General features: G+C 49.3%; 1 protein-coding gene across 1 annotated transcript in view; it reads right to left on the reverse strand.

The window, feature by feature from the left end:
* The window catches only part of LOC115329223 (E3 ubiquitin-protein ligase RNF14), a 30,903-nt gene that overhangs the window by 10,886 nt on the left and 1,846 nt on the right, over window positions 1–18,171 (reverse strand). Inside the window, exons 2-7 of the mRNA XM_029990763.3 lie at window positions 15,187–15,355; window positions 13,849–13,976; window positions 12,002–12,176; window positions 5,494–5,598; window positions 4,751–4,971; window positions 275–503 (exon numbers count right to left, since the gene is read on the reverse strand). Coding sequence (XP_029846623.1) covers window positions 275–503; window positions 4,751–4,971; window positions 5,494–5,598; window positions 12,002–12,176; window positions 13,849–13,976; window positions 15,187–15,352 — 1,024 coding nt within the window. The 5' untranslated portion in view covers window positions 15,353–15,355. The remainder of the gene's footprint in view (window positions 1–274; window positions 504–4,750; window positions 4,972–5,493; window positions 5,599–12,001; window positions 12,177–13,848; window positions 13,977–15,186; window positions 15,356–18,171) is intronic.

Consider the following 18,171-nt stretch of genomic DNA (forward strand, 5'->3'; position numbering starts at 1 on the left):
CGGCATCGCGCATCGTAAAAAAATAAAGTTGACGAGCGCTTCGAACTTTAATGCATCGCGGCAAAACGAACCCGCCTGACCTATCGTCTGCTTTCTTTCTCCGCCTTTTTGTTGCCCCCTCTCTCGTTTTCTTTTCCAAAACCGACGACGACGGTGCCTACGAATCGTCGCATTCCGCCCCCGTCTTCGCTCCCCCCCCCCCTCCCCTCCCCTCCCCTCCCCTCCCCCCAAGCAAAAAACGCAGGGAGGAACGGGACGCGCGAGTGCCACCCACCGGGCTTGAGTCGGCAGGGCTGCACCCCGTGGTAGACCATGCGGCAGTAGAGGCAGAAGACGAAGTGGCAGCTGGGGCACCGGGCCATGGGCAGGTCGGGCTCCGTGACCACCGCCTGCTGGCACTGCAGCCGGGGGCAGTACGTCAGGTCCGCCTGGCTGGCCAGGTACTGGCTCAGCAGGTGCTCCTCGTACCGGGTCCCCAGGGCCTCCCCCACCAGGGCCTTCACCTGTGCACCAAGGGGCCTCCGATCGAATTCGGGGGTCGCACAGAGGGCATCTGGCACGCCCCAGCGAGGAACTGAGGCTGGTCCCTTTGACGGTCGAGCTTCTGTTTTCCAAAATATGTCTTCCAGTGGTCGGGTCTGGCTTCCAAAGAAATAGTACGAAGAAAGGGTCAATGTGCGGGTTTTTCTTCGTTATCTTGGAGCACGTCGAGTCCTTCCAAGCCGTTTGGGTCTAGAAGCATCAAATAGAAATATTGAAAGCGAAAAGTTTGACACCTTTCTTCCATTCGGTTCCATTCTGGCTGGTCCGCTTCCGCAACATTTCGGCGGTTTCAGATTCCGAACCGAAGGTACTTTACAGAACTTCTCCGTCGGATGGCAAGCTCTCGTCCTCTGAATTTAATTCCGAGAAGCGTTAACATTTTACCATTTTTTTAGACCACCTGAGACTGGGTGGAAGAAACACGACGGTGGGTGGAAGAAACACGGTTTCTTCCACCCAGTCTCAGGTGGTCTAAAAAAATGGTAAACTTACACCAGTTCGCCTGCGCCCTAACTGTTTGTATTGAGACGTCGTCGTGTTGAGATGTCGTCGTGTTTCTTCCACCCAGTCTCAGGTGGTCTAAAAAAATGGTAAACTTACACCAGCTCGCCTGCGCCCTAACTGTTTTTTCATCAAGCGTTAACAGCCTGAATTGGACTGTCTTAAGCACATCGTGCGTGCGGAGCGTCTCATTTCAAATTATACATCGAAAACGCCATGTGAATATACTGTTTACAGTTCGCCAAACACGTAACAAATGGCACCACCTCCTGCGGTGGGCGTAGTCTCTTATCAAGACGGGCTCTTTTATATGTGTAATAGCCGCCGTACATGTACCGAGACAACCGTCAAAGAGTTAAAGGGGCGGTGCAACAGTTTCCCGACTTCGGCCAATTGCTGCAATTGGTCGATATCATCTAAAGCAATGGTTCTCAGACGGGGATCTGCGAACCCTTCGGGGTCCGCGAAGGCTTCCCAAGGGTCCGCGAAGCCCTGCCTCATCAGTCAAGTCCGGCAATAAAGATTGTCTTTTTTCAGATCCCCGTTTTCAGAAATGTTTCAGTTTTCGGGCCAGTTTTCTCGTGTGTATGTTAATAAGAGAGGTCTACTTCACATTAGCACTTAGTTATATCCATTTATTAAATCATTATATTTAACCTTTAACTTTTCCCTCCCCTCACCATGAATGGAGCCCTCATAATTTCCGCCGATCCACAAGGCGTCCGCGAAACATCGGGGGTTGAGAACCTCTGACCTAAAAAATAAAAAAAAAATGAGACATTTACAATTTTCTGTAAATGCTGAATTAGAGCGCAGCTCTTGAGGAGGAGGAGAGGATATGCCTCTTTTCCTCTCCTGCTCCCCTCCCATTCAGCAAAAAAATTTCCCTGCTAAATTTAGCAGAAATCTTTCCCTGCTAAATTTAGCAGAAAAATTTCCCCGCTAAATTTAGCGAGGAAATTTACCTGCCAAATTTAGCGGTAAATTTTTCTGCCAAATTTAGCGGGGAAATTTTTTTGCTAAATCTAGTGGAGAAAGATTTCGGCTAAATTTTGCATAAAATTTACAAAAACTTTTCCTGCTAAATTTTTCCATAATGCAACACGCGGTTACGCTGACGGCAACGGCGACGCGGCTCAAGCCGAAAACAGGTGCCTAAGAGCTGCGCTCTAAAAACATCTTTTTGTGCGTGCATAAAACAATCTAACAAACTGAGGGTTGGGGTAATCCTCAACTCGCTCCGTCTTTCGAGTGAGGTGCACAGCGACGTCGCAGGAAGTGCCATGCTCGGTTCTGTCTTAAGTGCCCTCAGCCCTCACCCCACAACTGTCGAACTTTCGAGATCCGACTCGGCTATAATAGAGCACCACACCTACTCAGCACTGCTGAAGGTCGCAGCGAGCAATCGAGACAAAACGAGGTTCGCCACGGAAAAGATGGAGAGGGTAGCGTCAGACAAGAAATGGTTTTGTTTGATTCCGATCACGGCGCCGCAAAAACATGCATGCCCCGAATGGTGTCACACCGTGGTTCCTATGACCGCCACATGGGGGCAACAGGTCGAGAAAAACTTTGTTTTTAAAGTAATGGCTTTACAGGGGGCACCTTCGCCGTTTGTCGTCTGTCGTTGCAGCAGAGATGCAAAAACTCTACTTCTTTCCCTACGTAGCGTGAGGAGAGAGAAGTTGGGTGTTCCTATTGGCAGTGCCAAACAGAGGGGGAAGAGAGGACACCCCTGACGACCCGCCGATAACGGCGTGAGGACGAGGAAGCGTCGTCCACTAACGGTAACTTCAAAACAAGTGTTTTCAGGCATTACTCACGTTACACGAAATCCCGCTTCGGCAGTATCCAGTTGCTTCGCGTGACGTTGGAGGAAAGTTCAACCGCGTTCGACTTCACTACGACATCTCTACTTCTCGAACTCGACTCAAAGTGTAACGTATGTTCTGCCGAAACTCCTCGCCTTGCACCCACCTTCCCCACCAAACTTTACCTCGTTTCTCCGCATCCGTCCCCCTCTCCACTTATGGCCGAACGTCAACGTTACCCCCTCCCTTCGCCGCTGAACAACACCAAGAAATTCTGCGCCTTCGCTCGTGTCGGGGAGGTTTTCCCATCAACGTGCGAAGTAGTAAAAACAATAACTGTTGTCAAGATCGCTCAGTGCAGGTGAAACGGCGCCGTCACGTACCATCCCTGGGCACGTGACGACCGCCCTTTCGCCCTCATTACGCAAACGCGCCACAGCTATCGCTTTCACTACTTCCCACGAAAAAAGGCACCCATTTTTTCCTTCGCAATCACGCAGCGAAATCGCAGGATTTCGAGGGAAGGTAACACACTTCCTCTCCCTCGTGCCAAGAAAGACAGTCTACGAAATACGAGCTTCGAATTCTTACGACGTTAAAATCGTTGTACTACCCCCTTTGAAGGGATGCTACGGCAAAATTTCGACGTTTATTTCTGGGTCTATTCGTGTTCAAGGGTGCAGTATCACATCAGAAAAAGCAATCTCTCATTAAAAATGACACAAAAGGGAATTTTAAGACAAATTAAATTATTAGCAAAGAGCACCAGGTGGATGTCGCTAACGCCCCGTTTGTAATGCCCATCTAGGAACCTTGACAGGTAGTGAAGCTAACTGTCTCACCTCCGGCCACCACGAGAGAAGAGGGAAAGGAGGAAACCTTCCCACCTTAGACTCCCTTGTATGTGTCCCAGACGTCGCTATTGTCCCTATACAAGATTATGGACGAATAACCCGTCAATCAAAATTCATACAAAAGCTGCTTTGAGGCTAGTTGCGGTGGCCCGATCGCTGGCGTGCTTCGGCTGCTTTGGTGGCTGGAACGGCTAAGACATCCTGACGTCGGCCTCGCCGCAGCTTTGGTCATCCCAAGACAGAATACATCACGATTGCGCCGGATGTGACGTGCTTTTCGCTGGCTGCTTTCTGAGCGCTTGACAGAGTTGGCCATTTATAACGAAAAATACAGCCAACAGGCTCAAAATACAAACCTGCGATTGTCATTTACGGATATTGTGGATCATAATCAGCCTATTTCTGAACACAACAGGTATATTTCAAATTTCATTGAAGTATCCCTCTAATCCCTTAAGTGCCCCTTTTTTTTCGAAAAGTAACCTAAAAGTGCCATATATTATTTTTTATTTAGAAGTTTTATTCCTCTAGTAATACAGATAAAATTTCAAAAGTTTATTACGCAAAAATCAGCGGCGGCGAAAAAACAAATGCACCAACTAAAACGAATGCTGCTATCTATGATCAGCGCCGCAAACTACTCAGACGAGCCTAGTTTGTCCGTGGAATTGAAGGCTACCGAAAAAAACCACTGGACGAGCTCAGCTCGTCCAAGGCACTTAAAGGGTAAAGGTGGGCTCGGTTCATTGGGCCAACACCACCAAGACAAGCGCTGCGCTTCTCCCTAACGAACGTAACAACTAACGGATTTGCGCAGCAGCGCCACCTAGCCTGCGTCGGCATCACCATCTATACGTCTTGCAGCGTAGCAATGACGGCACGCGGCGACACCAAGACCGACATATCCGGCGTCTCCTGTCGAGCTTCGGCGCGATTGCCGCTCGGGGCGGGGCGGGTGCCACAGGTGCCGACCCACCCCGAGCGGCAACGACGACGTGGTGCCGTAGGTGCCGTTGCTGCGAAGAGGAGCAGAGCGCATACCTGCGTGGGCAGGGCCTGCGCGGTGCAGCCCTCTTGCGGGCAGCACAGGGTGGCCCCGCTCTCCACCTGGATGCGGAAGTGCTGCTCCAGGCACTCCCGGCAGAACGGGTGGCCGCAGCCCACCAGGGGCTCAAACTCCCGGCCCAGCTTGGACGTCAGGCACACCTGGCAGGTCAGCCACTCGCTGTCGAACACCCGGCGCTTCTCCTGCGCGTTGTACTCTGCAAGGGCAACACGTAGCGCGCGTGTCACAGGCGAGGTTACAGCCACGAGGGAGAGTCGGTGTACCGGTGGCGAGATGCTATGGTGGCACCCTCTCAAAGCCGACTCCCGCACTTACGACCGCATGCAACCAAGTGCACTAAAATCCCTTGTGATCTCTTGCGAGGAGTAAGCACGCTGGCGCCGTTTATGGGGTAGCCGCACAATCTTTAGGGTGTAAACGGTTCTTCCCCCTCCGTGCTTTTTCCTTCCTTTTTTTTTTTTTTTTAATCGTGTAATTGCACAATGTTTTTGCTGGCTGTCAGGCACCGTGAAAAGAAAAACAGCCCGTATAAATGTAACTACAAGGGCAAGGCACAAATCAAAACCAAAATACAGCACAGCACAGTGGATTGGAAACTGCAGGTTTAGACGAGTGATCGCGGCTGGATTATCCGCATCGCCGAGTGGGGCCAAAGGCTGGGCAAGGCCCGGCGCTGGACAAGAGCCCTAAGGAAGGAGAAGGGAGCGGTAGGTCTCACCCCTGAGCATGGGTGCCAGCTGCCGATGATCGAGCCACTCCTTGAAGCAGCGACAGTCGTACTGCAACTTGCCCCGGGACTGGAAGCAGCGTTTCCGCCACTCTCCTGCATCCGTAACCGCAAGGCCGGGTCAGGACGGGCTTAGCGTGAAGGCCCGGGCAGCACGCCATATAACCGCCTAACTTGAGCCCGATACGGTTTTGTTCCAAGGTGGTGGTTGGCGTAACGAGCACGCTTCCTTGGCGTTTTCCTACCAAAGTGCCAGACTCGAATCAAAGGTGCCACTTGTGTACCAAAGGACCAGCAGTGGAGCCTATATCTGGCACTTCTTAAACAATTTGGGCCCAGAGCTGTCGCACAAAAATTGAACAACGAGGAGCTAAGCCTAACTCTGGCACTCGTCTGGCAATTTAGGCACAAGTTTGCCAGACAAAACTACCTGCAGCGAAGCCTATCTTTGGCACTTGTTTGGCGGATTAGGGCCAAGGTACCCGGACACTGGCCGAAGAAGGTCGAGTTTGGCTCCACCTTAGCTTCTATGGGCTTTTCCTTCGAACGAGAGACCATATCTGCAACCGCGGTAAACACTCCAGTTCAAGGTATGGTGCCTGAAATGCGTCTTCGACCAGTGTGTTTACTGTCCTGTCCAGCCGACACATCAAAAGTGGTCCGAACATCTTAAATTGCATCGCGTGAGCCGGCGTGTCGTGCTATGGGATGTCGTGATCCCGGTGGTCGGTTGCATAAATGCCAGTAAAAAAGGCGAGCCAACAACAAGGCTCGCCGTCATCGCGGCATCCCATCTCGTGTCTGTTTTGGTTTCGGTTGACTGTTTAACTGCAGAGACCTGCAGCAGAGCGAACCACAGCAGAGCAACCCGCAGCAGAGCGACCCACAGCAGAGCAACCCGCAGCAGAGCGACCCACAGCAGAGCAACCCGCAGCAGAGCGAACCACAGCAGAGCAACCCGCAGCAGAGCGAACCACAGCAGAGCAACCCGCAGCAGAGCGAACCACAGCAGAGCAACCCGCAGCAGAGCGACCCACAGCAGAGCAACCCGCAGCAGAGCCACTTGTAGTAGAGCGACCTGCAGCAGAGCGACCTCTACCAAAGCGGGCATCTGCCGCATCCAACCTCGCTGCTGTGTTGTCGCCTGGTTTAGGGCAGGAGCCCTTTTACGACCTCATCAAACAAAAATCGAGAGACCGCATTTGAAGACGCGTTAACGCACCAGTCAAAGACGCCTTCCAGGCCAACACTACCAGATCAAAATGAGTTGTCAAGTACAGGTAGCAGAGTGCTTTGGATAAACTGTAGTTCATACAGAAAGAATAAAACACTGAAATGGACGAAGGATAGAGAATCACGGTTCTTTCAACGAGCCACGACACATTTATATTGTGCCCATCGCACTACGAACTACACTTTGGTCACAGAAGAATGAAGAAAAACGAAAATACTAGAAAAAGATCGATAAAAAAAGCTGAGTTTAAATAAAATTAAGAAATTAAGAAGATCATAAGAAGAAATTAATTTAATAAATGAAAACTAAATTCTTGAAAGAGAAGAAGAAAATTAAAGGAGGCTTTTTCTAAGCTAATTCTGGCACGAGGAATTCCAGCCCTTTTGTCGATAACGACAACAAAGGTTTTGAAACATTGTTTGTAGCATTTTTGATCACAAATGCTTTATTTCTCGCCCATACTTGTCTTTGTGTTAACGAAGCACTGTAGTGTTTACATAGCTAGGGGTGCAATTTTGGCAGGTGCGGGCATGCACAACAATTGGATGGTAAGAGTCAGACAACGCCTTGGAGACTTCTAAAAGGTGTTCCCTAAGGCAAACGACGTTCAGGCATCTTCCCGTCTGGCCGATGTATGCGGAGGGCAAGTTCGTCTGCTTCTTGTGCAGGGGTTGCGGCAACATCAGAACGCCGAGCTGTAATTGGCTCGAGTAGAAAGATAGTGGGTCGCCGAGACCCACTATCTGAGCGTCGTCTGCTACTTTGCAACGTCGTCTGTTATTCAACAGCTGTCTTACCTCTATGGGCGAGCTCGACTTCACCTTTCAGAGAGGAGAGGCGAAATAACTCGAGCGGTATGATGTGTTTCTGTCTAACAATTACCAGACAGGTATCAAAGAGCGAAGCCAAAGGACTCACGCGCAAGGTGGCCGACATGCCGAGGTTTGTTTGCTAACAACCGAGAACGAGAGTGGTTAGCGTCCGCAAGTTCCCTCCTTTCGTGCACGGCGTCGAGCGTATCGCGGAAGTTATGTCGTAGACTCGTTGACACCAAGATGTAATTATTGTTTTTATTTCTGGCGAAATTTTATGAAAACTTATTTTTCTATGCCCTGTTATTTAAACGGATGAACACTTGCTCGGGGGTAATCCGATTGACTTCAATTTTTGCTCGTCACTTTTTTCTAAGCTTACTGTCTTAACAGACAGGGTTAAAACACGCTGCTTCCTTCAGTGTAGCGCACGTGCGACCCCGAACATCTAAGGGCATCATAGACCTGTTATTGCTCTGTTTCGTGAGGCTAGGAGCCGCTAATAAAGGTAGAAGGTGCAGAGAACCACGCACCTATTTAATAGGCTAGAGTCTCGTTCATTATCAAAATTAATCATACAAATCGTTACACCAACTAAGAACAGACATGCACCACCATCTCCCGAATCAAGAAAGAGCTGCCAATCTGTCAATACCCCAAGAAATTATCCGAAAATGCACCAAGTTTTCACTTCCCCTGGTAACACTGCCCCTTGGTCAGCACCTGATTGGAGCCGACCTCTAAATCACAGAGGACAGAAGCGGAATGTTCTTTCCTCTTTTTTTTTAACCAGCAACCACATGAAGGACTCATGGCTACAGCCACAGCTGCTACAGCACGTCCGTCATTGCTGACGCCGAAATGTTCACATCCGCGACACCCCCCCAAGCAGGCGGAGTTTAGTATAACCTCCTCTCCCACCTTCACACCTCCTTTTCCATGCGCAGAAGACCGAAATGCGCCCACTTGCAGGGCGTATTGGATGCCGCAACTCAGCGGAATAGAATATAATAGCTTTTCTTTACATTTAACTTACTGGCTGAAGCGCTTGATGGAGCACTCTGGTGGATGGATTCCATTATTCACCCTTTGGCACATTTGTTTTAACTTCATCCTACATGTGAAGGCCACCTTCGTATCAAACCGAGGAGCGAGACTCTTCGGGCAGTGTTATGCACATGTGGAACGTAAGCGTGTGTGTCCTTCTCCTTTGTTTTTAGATGAAGGGCAGTTGCGGGCTGTGATAAGACGCTGAAGGGTGGTACGGAGGAGGCCTGCTGGGTACTCGGATTGGAGCAGTCCGTCTTGCTGACGTCGGACGCTTGCTGATTAGAGGTGGGGACGGGATTTTAAACGAGAGGAGGCAGACAGGGGTCAGATAATTCCAAGCTTTACCAACTTGGAGTGGTCGCTGCAGAAAGGACGAACCAATTTCTTTTTTTGGATCGTTGCTAAAAACTCCAGCACAGGCCTTGAGGTTGAAGATGAAGTCTTAGATCCAGTTGCTCTAGACCCTCAACTGCTGGCTCTTCGCTCGTAAACTTAAGACCTTACGAAGAGGAATTGAATGCATCACAAATGGCCCATGAAGAGATTGAGGTCGGGTGGATAACTACAGGGTGATACAAGGAGACGCCAGGCTCTTTAAATCGACCGGAAAATTCGGTTTCTTAACCTGTCGCGCTACGAATTCGTGCAGTGTTGCCCAAAGATGGTGCATTTTTTTTTGTAAAATTTGCAAAGAGCGAACTTACCTGAGGAAAAAGTAAAGAAAGAAAAGGCTTACGGTAGCTGCTATGGAAGCACAGCAAAGCCACCGGTCTTCAAACAACACAGTGCTGTTTCGCACGGGAGACAAGAGATGGCACAACGAACGCCGCCAACGAACGAGCATACGGCGCCGAAAGCTAGCGTCTTTAGCAGACAATCTTTTCGACTCAAAAGCGGCGCGCGTTCCGCAGGCGGCGACAGTCGCAGAAACAAAAACAGGCGCGGTAACAACAAGGAACTGCAGTTCCTTGTCTGCTAAATACGCCGGCTCTCGGCGTCGTCTGCTCGTTCGTTGGCGACAGCTGCTGTCGCGACCGCTTGAGCCATCTCTTGTCTCTGGTGCGAAACGGCGCTGTGTTGTTTGCAGACTGGTGGCTTCGCTGTGTTTCCATAGGAGCTAAGCCTTTTTCTTTCTTTACTTTTTCCTCAGGTAAGTTCGCTCTTTGCAATTTTTACACAAAAAATGCACCATCTGTGGGCAACGCTGCACAAAGTCGTAGCGCGATAGATTAAGAAACCGAATCTTCTGGTCGATTTAAAGAGCCTGGCGTCTCCTTGTATCACCCTGTAGATCAGGGGTTCTCAAACTGGGTTCCGGGGAACACAGGGGTTCCACGAGCTGGTCTCATGGGTTCCGCGAACACCCATATTGCAACCCCCCCCCCCCCCATGCCACAGGCTGCATGGCAGGACCATGCAAAGCATCTTCATCTCACTTTATACTGACATTGTGATTCATATGGTGGGCATATAGGGGAAGCAACACAAGCAAAATTACCTACAATTGTGCATCAGTTGCATCTCAGTCAGCAAATATGGGGGGGGGGGGGGGGTTCCGCGGCAGTTTTTGAGGCTTGCTGGGGTTCCGTGAGACCAAAAAGTTTGAGAACCCCTGCTGTAGATAATCATCAACGTATCGACACACTTGGCTTTCTGGAGCGAAAACATCGAGTTGGGATTGCACTGACTTCACTTTACAAACACCTTTCTTTTGCCTTAATATTTTGCCGTTGTATTCAACAAGTGCAGACTGAATGTTTAGGGCAAAAAAATCTGTGGAGTTCTTTGCAGAGATCCCTTGGGTATTTTGGAACTTACAGAAACCGTGTTCATGGAGTGTGTCGGAAACAGAATTCTAGAGAATTCGGGGGTCAGGGCTGTTAGTATAGTTCTTTAATATCTAACAAACGCATGGAGTGTGGGTGGGTGGTGGAGTGTAGGGAGGTGAGCTGGGAGATAAATTCTGTAGAGTCTGAAATCCTGAAGAAATGGAGGAGTCACCATGGAGAGGTGCTTCTGTAGAAATAAAGCCAAATGTTTTTGCTAGCAACTTCTTTCAGATACTATGCACCTGAGTGACACACCTTCCTTGTGTGTCTTTGCTGTAAAAGATACAGAAAAATATTGTTTTGCAAAAGATCCAAGAGTTTTCTTGAGAAGGCAGATTCATCAATATGCAGCCTTTTTGCTTTTTCACCGCAGACATCCTGATAATCTCTTCTTTAGTTGATCAAAGTTCTTTTCCAATGTTTTCGCGACCTTCTCTCCATAGGTTCCTTCATCCAAGACCACAAAGACACCGGTCTTGTCTGATTCATGCAATTTAAGTTGCCCCCTGCGCAGCTCTACAACTGCGTTCCAGATCAAGAACTTGCCTGCTTTTGAAGGTGTGTGGTTGCAGATAGAATGAACTACCGTGCTCGAAAAGTCGGGCCGTCCCTGTTCTGGAATGTGCGAGGCGACTTGGATTTACCAATGTCGATTGGTCAACTCTGGAAACGTGAAGATCCGGAGAAAACTTGGGACTTTGGAAAGCACTTCCAATGTACTGGGAAAAAGTTGTAGGTCACAAAATTTGACTGGAAGTTCAACCACCGCTTTGCTGGCCTTGTGGCAAGATGCATCCATTGATGTAACAATGGTGCTCCAAGCAGATTCCAAAAGCAGAGGTTTGAAGAAGTTTGAAGAAAGATGAATGCAGGACGGGACCCATACCCTCAACCAAAAAGATGAGTCATGACGCTGAGGAGCAGATTCTCCATCAGCCTAATTTCTTGGGAGATCTCCTTTCAAGATCTTTGCATGATGCGTTAGATGAAAAACCAGTTGTAAGGGGAAAATCCCAACACCAAATCTACCCCAGGGTGAGCCATTTCCTTGCGTAATGTACAGCCCAAACAACGGAGCCTCAGCCGAAGCAGATACATCTTTGATGTATCAGCTTTTATCATTTTTGTTATCCACTCTGTATGAACTAGTGTTTACAGGCTCTTAGAACGCCCAGCGCCTTTTCGCGGCACGTCTGCTCGGCAGCGCTCGCTGCACCATTGGCCCAGCCAATATGGACGGAAGCGGCAGAACCGGTGGAACATCGGATTCACATCGCCTACAATAAAAAGCAATTCTGTCGTGGTTTTTATGGTAAACGCAAAGTTGGCACAAAAGGAGACGTCGTTCAAAAACAGTGCCTCTCTGGTGCCCGTGGGAGCAGTGCCGCCGGTGGTGCTGGGATTGCCGTCCACCCGTACCCGCTCGCGTGCAAGTGACGAAGGAGGACAGTTTTCGAACGACATTCTTCCGAGGAGCTCGACAAGCAATAAATATAACAACGCCGATCCAGGCACCGCGCTGCAACCAGATGAGGGTCGGGAGCGAGTGGGATTGGCTCGGCTTGCCCGCTCACCGGGTCGACTGGGCAGCCAGGCCAGGTCCTGGACCAGGGGCTTGAGGCTGTGGTTGGTCTCCAGCTGCAGGTGTTCCAGCGCCTCGTCCTGCAGCAGCCCCATCCAGCGGTAGAGCACCACCACGTTGGGTTCACGCTGCCAGCACTGGTCCAGGGCCAGGCTCAGACGCTCCAGCTGCCAAGAGGGCCACCAAGTGGCAGTAGTGAGGTGTGGCCTCAAGATTCTTAACCCTTCCCTGCTTAAACTACTTTCTCTATAAAACAACATGGATAGATCTTTGTGGGTTCATTTGAGAATATAAAAAAATATAAAAACAATTTTTAGACAGAATAAAAATGTATATGTTCTTGTTACACCACTGCGTAATGTTGCTTCTGAGCAACGTTGGACATTCATTGACCCTATTCAGATTCAGAAGCAGATTCTGCTGTGAATCAGCCAAGCATGCATGCTGCGCTTGCTGCAGTATGCAACCCTGTCATGGTTCTAAGAAATGACATAAAATGAAGTTGAAGGGACAAGAGGGAAGAAGATGATGCCACGTGAGACAACGATGTTAGAAGAGGAAGAAAAAGAAAAGGATGGCGACGAGGGAATAATCGAAGACTGAGACCGGGACGAAGCGGCGGATGGGGTCCATGGCTACGCTCCAGGACGCGCCCGACCCTTGCTGTGCACAAGCTGTCGCAGCGAGAGTTCCACACTCCCCTTCAGACGCCTAGGAGACAAGGGCCTTCGCTGCTTTGGGCATGTCACTTCGGTTCATCGATGCAACGAAGTCAAACTGTAAGACCTACTCCGAACAACTTCTTTTCTTGAAACTGTAGATGTGCTTAAGTGTGCGTGTATTATTTCCCATTTTACTATGTACATAGACCTTTGCTTTCCGTTATATCTTCGTCTTCCTTCTGCAAATATAATGCGTTGTAAATTAATCGTTTTCGGCCTCACCTCTATCGCATTCGCAACGTCTCCGGCCGAACCTTGGCAACCCCGATCACAGAAAAATATTAGCTCACTCGTTTTTTAAAGTGTTTGATTCTGTCTGCAGTGGAATGGACAAACCAAAAAACAAAAAGTATCAAAATTTTTTAAATCAATTTTTTTTTTTCAATAAGACATGTAATCATTTATGAAACAAAAGTAACTCACTGTGGCGAAAAGTGACTACTCGCAAAGAATGCAAACAACAGAAGCAAAGCAGAAGGGTAAAAAAGCTATGGAAAAATGCGAGTAGTATATGCTAAAAAACCGACATTCAGTTATTTTTTTTTTGTTGCATAACTCACTATGAATGTAGAAATAGCAGTTGCATTGAATATGCAGATTTAATATTATCACAATCAAACAGCAGCTCACCCAGATTTTTGCAATCACTCGGACTATGACCAACTGGAACGAACTCGCAAGAAACAGATCTCACACCAACTTACGACACATTTATGTCACTGCTGCGCCACTCCCTAGATGCCGCTCTATTTATGTTATATAATTTAGTATTTTTGTCACCGTGTCTCGAGCATTTGAAAATGTGCGTAAAAATAGCAACTGCATTGATTTTTCGTTGCCTGCATGTTTGCCCAACTTCTTATTCTGCTATTATTTTTTCTAGTTCTCTTGAGTGGAATCCTCTTCCATAATCTTTTTTTTTTTTTTTTCAATATTGTATGATTATGTCAATTTTTATCATATAATCCTCCTCTTCATGAAATTCGCCCCTAGGGCCTTTAACCGAATCGAAACGAATGACTATTTGGTCTTCATCTATTCATTCCCATCCCAGCTGCAGAGGATTTGCTGGTGGCACAAAAAGACTCATAATCCGCCACCCAAGGGAGTCCCTCACCTCCCGTAGGGTGAGCCAGGGGCAGCTGATGCAGAAACTGGGCGGGGACTCAGACGGATAAGTTTCCGGCAACTCAAAGTCCAGACGAATAGGCGGCAGGTACTCCACTCCAAGGTCTTCCATCTCCCCTGTCGACGAAGAGCGCAGCGACACTTTCATTGGTACCCACACACCAAGATTGGCCATGCATAATATCTGGTAGCAGTGACCCGAGATGCCAAGCAATCATACGAGAAAGATTGCTTGCAAACTGGCCGGGACTGCTTCCAACCTGACCAGGACTACATGCAACCTTGCTGGGGTTGCTGCAGACTGGCCGGGATTCTTTACAACTTGGCTGGGATTAAGGGCGGTCCAAAAGAGGCTGCAATCCGGTCTCCAGGAGGCAGAAGGCAGATATATTTTTATGACGTGCGGGTCCCAATCAAGTTGAAAGTGTGTGGGCTTGTTTGGGCGATGCAGCCAGTGCACCGGGGACTGGAGCGGCCGATTAAGTGAAGTCCTGGCGGTTCCCCAGGCGGCTAAACGGAACGCGTCTGATGTCACAACCAATCGTCAATAGAAATCAATCTGAACCAGTTGAGGGGGTTGTTCGTTGCGCTGGACAGCAGCGGGAAAGGGAAAAATGTGCAGTGGTAGATGCCCTGGGCGGAATCGGGAAAAAAAGCACCTATTGTGGGAATTTTGAGTGGCTTCTAGGAGAAAACAAAAGCAACTGCTTTCTAGCTTCTCTTTGTCCTTTTGTAAGGTTCCCGAAGCCAGGAGCACCCTTCCCACTCCTGCTCCCGTCCAGTTGTTGCAGGGTCCCAAAAGTTTAAATATTTACAACTCTGATATCCGTCCAGCGGAAGCCGAAGTATGTCACCAGTGACGTAGTACCGCTAAAACAAATTCTGCATTCTGCCTCCCAGAGAACGGGTTACGGGCTGGTTTGGACCGCCCTTAATACGCGACTTAGCCTTGCAACTTAGCAAAGATTGGTTAGAGCCATGCCAGGATTGCTAGCAACTTGGCCTAGATTACTTGCAGTCTGGTCAGGATTATTTGCAACCTGGCTTGGATTGCCTGTAACCCGATGCAAGTCAGATACAAGAGATGCGGATAATCAAATTGGGAGTGCCTAATACCTGAAGAAGGCACGCCGTTCTGCCTCGGCAGCATGTTGGCAGTGCCACCAATGGCAGCTTGAGTAATACATTGTGTACGGACTTGACCGCACACTGGGCTATTTAATACGGTCTTCTTTATTTGCGAACAATAACTCTCGGAAACACCAGAAACAATCTGGAGCGAGTTTCGTCGTTCGGTTCGCTGCACCGCTCGCCTGTAATCACTCACCCGGTGCATTGACCTTGGGGATGAGGACGTAGAAGGGCTTGGGTAGGGTGACGCAGGCCAAGAAGTGACCCGTGGGCGGCTGGCCCTTGTCCACTGAGAAGACTGACGCGTCGAAGATGCTTTCCAGGACGAGCAGCTCATTTTCTTGCTCCTCCGCATTCGACATGGCCTGCAGGGGGCAGCCCCGGGGAGAAACGCATCAACCGCCGGGCCAGACATATCGAGGCAGAGCCTCCTGAGTGAAAAGGGATGAGCGGAAATATGGCACATCAGTCCGTTTCGCAACAGTGTTTTCACCGTTCCTTAGATTCTTCAACCGTTGTACGGTGCCCCGAACATAGAATGCCAACCGGTGCGTTCGGCGTCCAATCCCGCCTGCGTGTCGGAAGTGGTCCCAAAGCGGCAACAGAGGACATCGCAGGGGGGGGTCTCAGTTGTCATGCCCCCAGCGTGAGCTTTCTAGCTTCGACAACTCTTCATCGACTCGCGGGCTTTGAGAGTGCACGCACTCCCCAAGCACAGAGAAGAGCAACGGGCATGTGCCAAAGGCTGGGCACCTAAAAGAGACGCTCCGCCCTGTTTGTTTTCGTGCCGACTACGGTGATTATACTTTATAAACCAAGACTGCAACGTGTTCGTAGAATTTTACGATTTTTGCCGGCGTTACATACGCAATACTTTCCAAGTGCGAAGATTCTTTGTTTGCCTTCTTTAACTCTCGCACTTGCCAAATATTTTTTGGCACTGGTCGACGACCGCAGCCCAGCATCGAGCGAGTTGCTCGAAGATGCCAGTTATTCCTAAATAAACGCTTAGCAATATCTGCGGGGCTCGCCCTTAAATGACGACGCGAGAATAAAAGCACTTCCACTCGAGATAGCTCAACTCGCGCCCCGGGGCAACCGGTGTGCCACCGAAAAAATCCACCCGATCTGGGCCTCGATTTCGGGACTTCTACGAGACCGGCAGAGTTTCCTACCAACCGAGCTAACTTAGAGCTAGCCATCGGTAGAGCCAACACTTGATCCAGCCTTTGATCTCGGCATTTGCTCTGCTCGCAGCTGGCTCGTGGTTGGCTCGGTTGGCAAAGTGTCCCGCTAGTTTTGGAGGGTCCCCGGGTCGACGCCCAGAGACGGTGTATTTTCTCTGCGGCGTCCCCAGTCTCCTATACACCTTTCCAAAAAACGCTCCTAGGCCGCCGCCATGTTGCTGATGCTGATGCGGCTGGTGCGACTCTCGCGCCTTCTATCGGCTAGAAATTTTCTGCCACTCTCTGGGACTGTGAAGACACACTCAGCGCAGTTCTCTAGCTATGTTTTTGCGGTTTTGCATTTGACGTTTTCTCGCCCCTCTTGAAAGTTTCCACTTAATCTTTTTTATGCTTGCTGCGTACCCTTTTTGTGTTATCTTCCATTGTGAGAAATAAGGCTGGTAAGTGCCTGCCATTCAAGCTTTTCTGCTCGACGTACACGGGAAACGAAGGAGGTGAAGGACGTCGAACGACCCTCGACACGATTTTGCGAACATCGTTCTCCCCCCTCCCAGAGATAATCCGCGTAGAATCCTCAGTCATCTCCAAAAATAGTTGTCCAGGTTGGGGTGAGAAACAGGTCAGTCGCGTTTGTTTCTTTGCCATGGTGCGGCTGTGAAAAAAGGAAGCTCGCCAAAACGTGCCCCAAAACGAAGTCATCTCGGATTCCGTCCGATCGTCAAAATGTGACTGTCGTCGACTGTGACTGTGTTATTTAAGATCTTTCTCAAATAAATTATTTTCGGATAACGCTGCATCGAGTGGTACGTACGATATATTGTTCGGATGTACTCAATTGTATGTCCGTGTCCTGTCCATCGGTAAACACGTTATTTGTGAGCGTGAAAAATGCATGACTTTCGGCCCTCTTCTGTTGCAATCTATTTTTGAAAGCAAAGCTCTTTGTCTTTTCACATGCGGAAAATCCCGCGGCGCCATCAAAACTTATCGTAAGAAAAAAAACAAATAACTAGAACTATACCTTCCAGTCACATTCGTTCTGTCACGTGCGTACCCAACAAAAATAGTTTACAGCTTTTTTCTTTTTTTTTTCTTTCTTTCTTTGTTTTTTTAAATGTGGCAAATGCTTTCTCAATGTCCTCGAGAACATACATGTACCATGAAACACAAAATATAGCGGGAAAAGACGAGAATTTAGCCGCCAGCAGCGTTTGAAACTGCGCCTACGCAGGCTGCGCTTGTTGAAATCACAGTCCACTCGGTTAGGGTTAGGAGGGACGCCGGTGAGAGCCTAGCCTCAAACTCAGTGACTGGGCTCGAAAACGGTTTGGTGCCCCTGGGGTCGAGTGTTTTTTGGAAAGGTGTATACTCCGTTCACCCGTAAGGCGAGAGTACGTCGGGAACTGTGTGCTCGCCGAGCCAGTCAACCACGTCCCCCTCGTCACCTGACCCCTCCCTCCCGATTTGGGCACGGGCGGGAGCCCTATCACTTGGTGGGAAAGACGCACAAGACTGGTCCGACGAGCATGTAGCTTCCGACGCGCCGTCAGCTTAGGGTCGAACAGAATATAGAGGGCATAGGTTGCAGTCCATATTGGATATATGTCCATTTATTCTCGCATAGATCTCGTCTACCCCGTAGACTTCTCTAAATCGTTACATCTAAATAACTCCCGAGCCTCCTCGACATTACGGACACAGTTGGACAAACGGACGTGGTTAACATTTCGCTGGCTACGTAGTTGCAAAAGGGTGAGAATGGCAGGAAGGAGTTTTGGTTGTCACACCTCCAGTACGAACTTCCCGTGTTCAAGGAAGCTTCGGCGTCTCATGCACCTCGAGTGCACGTGCGCAGCTAAAGCGCGGCGGAAGATGTGGAGCGCGTGCCGAAATTCGGGCTTTGAAAGACCCGCCGTTCTCACTTCTTCGACGACTATATGGGCGTCGGCACAACTTTGTTAGTGCTCCGTTTCGTGCACTCCCTCCTGCGAATG

Source organism: Ixodes scapularis, unplaced genomic scaffold, assembly GCF_016920785.2.
Source record: "Ixodes scapularis isolate PalLabHiFi unplaced genomic scaffold, ASM1692078v2 PGA_scaffold13__105_contigs__length_92229423, whole genome shotgun sequence".
Taxonomy (NCBI): Eukaryota; Metazoa; Arthropoda; class Arachnida; order Ixodida; family Ixodidae; genus Ixodes; species Ixodes scapularis.